The sequence below is a fragment of the Sinocyclocheilus rhinocerous genome, unplaced genomic scaffold, assembly GCF_001515625.1.
Source record: "Sinocyclocheilus rhinocerous isolate Xijiao unplaced genomic scaffold, SAMN03320098_v1.1 scaffold754, whole genome shotgun sequence".
In the NCBI taxonomy this organism is placed as follows: domain Eukaryota; kingdom Metazoa; phylum Chordata; class Actinopteri; order Cypriniformes; family Cyprinidae; genus Sinocyclocheilus; species Sinocyclocheilus rhinocerous.
This window is the reverse complement of record NW_015658045.1, coordinates 258,531-264,029: the sequence shown is the minus strand read 5'-3', so window position 1 is coordinate 264,029 and position 5,499 is coordinate 258,531. Positions and strand designations below refer to the sequence as shown.

General features: G+C 36.2%; 1 protein-coding gene across 1 annotated transcript in view; it reads left to right on the top strand.

The window, feature by feature from the left end:
* Window positions 1-5,499, top strand: part of LOC107722022 (DNA topoisomerase 2-binding protein 1-B-like) — a 33,454-nt gene that overhangs the window by 15,044 nt on the left and 12,911 nt on the right. The window contains exons 11-14 of the mRNA XM_016530250.1: window positions 1,057-1,150; window positions 1,280-1,475; window positions 3,663-3,892; window positions 4,444-4,583. Of these exons, the coding sequence (XP_016385736.1) occupies window positions 1,057-1,150; window positions 1,280-1,475; window positions 3,663-3,892; window positions 4,444-4,583 (660 nt within the window). The remainder of the gene's footprint in view (window positions 1-1,056; window positions 1,151-1,279; window positions 1,476-3,662; window positions 3,893-4,443; window positions 4,584-5,499) is intronic.

Here is a 5,499-nt window from a genome sequence, read left to right as displayed (position 1 = left end):
TAACACTGACAGAAAATAATCTTTTCCAATAAGTTTAAATCAATTTTTACCTTTTATGGGCATTTTTACCTTTATAAAGCCATTTTTCTATAAGTGTGCATTATCTTTTGAGTCAAATTCTTACATTTAATCAGTCAATTAGAATAATAAGACATTCGGGCTGTAACTAAACAAATGATATCAGTATCAACAAAATGTATCTTTGCAATGCAGAGGAAACACAGAAGCTGCATCTGAAGAGGCATTTAGATGTAGGCCTATTTACACTATTTAATTTAGCTCAGAGGGACATGAATGCATTTAACCTGCAGTTACAAATGCATAAATAATATTTTGTTATTTTAAACATGAAACATTGATACTGACATTTACAAGATACTTTAAATGTGAAATTAAAACCGCCAGTAGGTGGCAGCAAGTCATGGTTAATAAGTGAGTCATTGCGACTGAACTGAATCATTTAAAACGGTTGATTCATTCAGGAACGAAACACCCTCATGTTGCTCAGAGACGCAAAACAGCGCTGTGGCTGTGTTTGGAATTATTTTTGTTGCCGAAATAGCACTACAGGCAATATGGTGTCTAAAACATAAGTATCTTAATATTAACTTATCGTTTATTGAGCTGTTGCATAAAATCAGTATCACATTTGTAATCATGCTGATTTTTAGAGGTGAAAACTGGCACTCTTCGTGTGATATTGACTAACTTTCTTTTTGTGGTATTTTTATGCATAACTCTATGGGGAGTGTGTGTGTGTGTCACAGAGAGAGAATGAGACAATCAACATGAATGGCGCTTAGTCTTTCACAAAACATAGCTAACTTAGGGACATCCTAAATAGCCACCATATTGATTTACGGTCTTAAATGTCCAGCATTTATCAGTTTGTGCGTCAGTAATAATGATCCGTGGGGAAACACAGTGTTCCGTGTGTAGTTACAGTAAATGGACTAAACGAAGCATTTTTTTGTATTCGAGTTACTCGAGTTACTCAAGGAATCGTTTCAGCCCTAGTATATATTGCTATAAATTATTTATTTATTTATTTTTAAGCTTAGCCCTGTTGACAACATCACAGACATCTCAACCCCTCAGTGTGTCAGTGTGGGAGAGGCTGAGAAAGATCAGACCGTCAGCACTGAGAGAAGTGAGTCATCTTTAAAGATGTGTCTTTGATTCATGTATTAAATCTCTGTGTTTGTCTCTGACTGATCTAAAGTCACAATTCAAAGCTCATTTTCTCTCCATTTTTTGTCTTATCTTCTCCTTCCCTCAGATCTCACAGAAACACTTGAGATGAGAGAGGGTCTTCAAAGGCAACTTCAGGAGATCATGTCTGCTACTAAACTGACCAGCGGTCGTCGAGTCTCCTCGCGATTGGCAAGAACAGGCTCAGGGGGACTAGACTCACCCCATACCCCGGACAGCCTGGGGCGAATGGGAAGACGCAGCCGTACTTTAGAGGCCCTACGGTACAAAACAAGACTAGCTAGTAGGAGTGGGCGATATGACCAAAATCTTATAGCACAATATGAGTAGGGTTGGGAATCGAAAATCGATTCTAATTCCAGAATCGGATACTTAAGGTCAGGAATCGGATACTTTTTGTAAAAATAAAATTTAGATTCCGCCTATCAATTCCTGTGTGCGCATCTTTTCTTTTTTTTTTCCTCTGTGAGGACCCGACTCTGCGATCTGCCAGGACCTTCCTCGCTATTCTAAGTGCTCCAGTGTTTGGCTACACTTGCGATCAGCAAGTGACTGCTAAGCATAATTTTTTGATAAGCTAACATGTTGCAATAGAGTTGTCACCACCAACATGACAAGCACTTTATTTAAACAGATTGATAAAGATCGCGAACACGATTCAAACACCAACGTGATCTTATTCCTAAATTACAACGATTCAGCTGTTAAACCTTTGACGTGTGCGATCACAACAGTGTGATCTTCACTCTCACTCAGCTGTCATGTGTATGTATGAAACAGCTTCACAAAGAGTCTTTTCAACCTCGCAGTATCATTATTTCTATGTTACAATCATTAAATAATCACAGAAGTATGGGGATAAAAGTTTATAGTTTGGATATAAACACTGATGTGTAAGGTAGCAATTAAAATAGAGTAAATCACCTTTTGAAAGTAATTTGACGTTTCAAATAAAGATTTAGTGATTACGTTGTTACGCCAGTAGGTGGTAAAAAGGAGCTGTAAAAAATTTATTTGTCTTTGAATCATTCATTCAAGAGATTAATTCAAAAACATTGATTCATCCAATAATGAAACAAGTTAATCTTATGTGAGTCATTGAATCATTCGACTCCAGTTTTTATGTAGCCTGCTGATTTTTGTTCATGGTATTCAGTTACAACTAAATGTTTTGCAAAAAGAGACACAATAAATATGTTTGTTATCTAAATGTTTGAATTCATTTTTTTTAACCACATTGGAATTGAAACTGGGGATCGATTAGAATTGGAATCGATAAGCAGAATCGTAATTGGAATCTGAATTGATAAAATTCAAACAATACCCAACCCTAGATATGAGTAATTTTATTTCACAGTAGCGATATGCATTACGATGTAGTTGTTTTTGCTTTAAATATGGTCTTTATGATATCAAAATTTTTGATACCATAAAAATTGCATAATACTTGTTACCAGTGTCAATATCACAAAAAACTAATACTAGCCTAAATTGAAAAAAGAAAAACTCAAGGTCACTGAAGACAATTAAACAGTAATTACAAGCAATAGGACAATAAAACCACAATAGAACAAATAATTAAGAAATGCTACATACTGTACATAGTATAAAGTAATCAAATGTATAAAACACTGCATATTCTTCACTGTGTAAATTAAATATATTTCTTCTTAACAAAGTTACAAAAGTGATTTAGTCAAGAGCAGTGAGAGATTTTCTCTCTTTTGTTATTTGATTAACAAGAATGACAGACTGCAGGAATATTAGACTGCTGTCACTTTAAGAGCTGCCCAGATCCAATATACTGCTACACGTGTTTTCTTTCTCCACTGTTTGCTTTCACTTAAGACCTAAATTACTGTGTTTACGGGGATACTTGCAAAGAAGGGCATTTTGACTCATACAAGTAGGGATGCACGATATTATCAGAACGTTATCGGAATCGGCCTATAAAGTGGCAAAGATACTCAGTTCAATACTCCCACGCTCTATGAGCACCGTCTTAACATAAGCATGCCTCTCTGACAGCGCTCATAAACAGACAGTGCGTACATAGTGAAATGAGTTCTCGTTCACTGCTGATTGCATTTCAATGGCTTAAATTCACTTGTTTTTAAACCGCAATGCTTAAAAACACATGCAAACGATAAGTTTTATTGACCACGTAGCACAGCAATGTCACGTAAGCGTGTAACCGAGATAGAGACAATAGTCAAAAATCTCTACCGGTTGACAAATTTCTACCAGTTAATCGTGTCTACAGGTAAAAAAAAAAAACTGTTTTTAGTTGTTCACTAGGAAATGTAGACACAGGATGTGTTCTTGTTTCTGTTTCTAATATGTCTTATTTGTGTGCATCAGATGCTGGTTATCATTAAGCTGTTGCATCAGTTTTTCTTTATGAAAGTTGCATTTTTAAGATTGCATGTTAAAAGATTGTGTTTTGGCAGGATGTCACGTCAAGTGGCTGTGGACCTGAACACTGAGCCGTCCCAGAGTGAGCAGATCGTGTGGGATGACCCCACAGCACGGGAGGAGAGAGCTAAACTAGCTGATAACCTGCAGTGGCCTGGCAGCCCCTCCCAGCACTCTGAAACCCTCGCCATCGTCCCACCGCCCCTCTCTGACCACACAGCCAGCGGCAGGGACTCCATGACTGACTCTGAACTTGTGGAAATGGGTATGAGAAAAATGCTTTTCATTTAAAAAAAAAAAAAAAATGTATACTTTTACAGATACACTTATATTCAAAAGTTTAGATTTGGTAAAATGTTTTAATGTTTTTGAAAGAAGTCTCTTATGCTCACAAAAGCTGCATTAAATTCAATCAAAATACAGTAAAAACAGTAATATTGTGGAAATATTGTTGCAATTTACAAACTTTTCAACAGATTAAAATGTAATTTATAGCTGTAAGGGCAAAGCTGAATTTTCCAACATGACAAATAAAATTAGCAGCACTATGCACTTTTTGTTTTCATAAACCTTAAAAAATTAAAAATACAGTTTGAATGATAATTAAGTATGAAATGGTAATAATAACCGTTTGGACTTTTTATCATGGTTTATCATCAAACCAGTAACAGTTTAATCCCTAAATGCATCCTTTCTGAACAACAGTATTAATTAAAAAAAATAAATAAATCTTACTGAGCTTATACTTTAACTCTAGTGTAAAAAAGTGAAATTGCATTACAAATGTTTTGATACAACATTTCTGACCCTTTCCAGCTGCATTTGAAGTCATCAATGCACAGTTGAAGCCAAAGGTGACCCCAACTCCAGTTGACACGCTACGGAGCCCTGAAACACCTGAAGCACCTACTCTTGCTTTCCCCACCTCTAAACCTGCAGTCCCTTTCCTTCCACAGGTACACACACACATGGCTGATTTTAAGTGGCTCAATATTGTGATATTATAATCATATATATATTAGGGCTGGGGATTTAATGCATTAATTAGGTTAATTCATTACGGTGAAAAATAACGCGTTAAAATTATTAACGCATTTAATGCACTTGCCCTGCCCCAGACCTACGTGGGTCATCTGACATTTCATACAGCTGATTGATGACAAATATGAGGCAGGGCAACAACTCGCTGCGTGATGGAGCCTAGAGAACGTAGTTAGAATGTCTCTAAAATTCAAGATATGGGGAAAAAATGCCCCTGTTTGAGTTTTTGTCTCATATTTACATCATATAGTTAAGCAATATCACACGAGTGCAAATGTGATACTGATCTTATACAACAGTGCAATAAATAAGAAGTTAATATCGTGTTATTTTAGACACAATGTTGTCTGTTTTGCTCAATTTTGCCAACGAAAATATAAAGACAAAGCAGAACTGTTCGTCTCCGGGCAACACACAGCGGCATTTCATTTCTTAATCCACATTTTCAAGGAATTGGGTGAACCATTAGTCTTGTTGGATTTGAAGCGGCGCTGCACAGATCGATCAGTGTATGACATCAAAAGTACTGCGAGAGCGATTCAAAAGCGTACAGAGTCGTCTGCTCTCTAATCGCTCTCGCTGTACTTTTATGTCAGTCTGATCAGTATCGGTCTGATGGTGATGATCTGCTTCAAGTTGAACAAGCCTAATGATTCAATGGACCATACTAGGCATGGGCCGGTATGAGATTTTGACGGTATGATAACCTTAAGCAAAAATATCACTGTATTGTCATTACAGCTCTAAAATGTGTTATTTTTAAATGACTGGGTAAAAAAAAAATATATATATATATATAACAATATATTTAGTTTTTGAGCAACATACAGA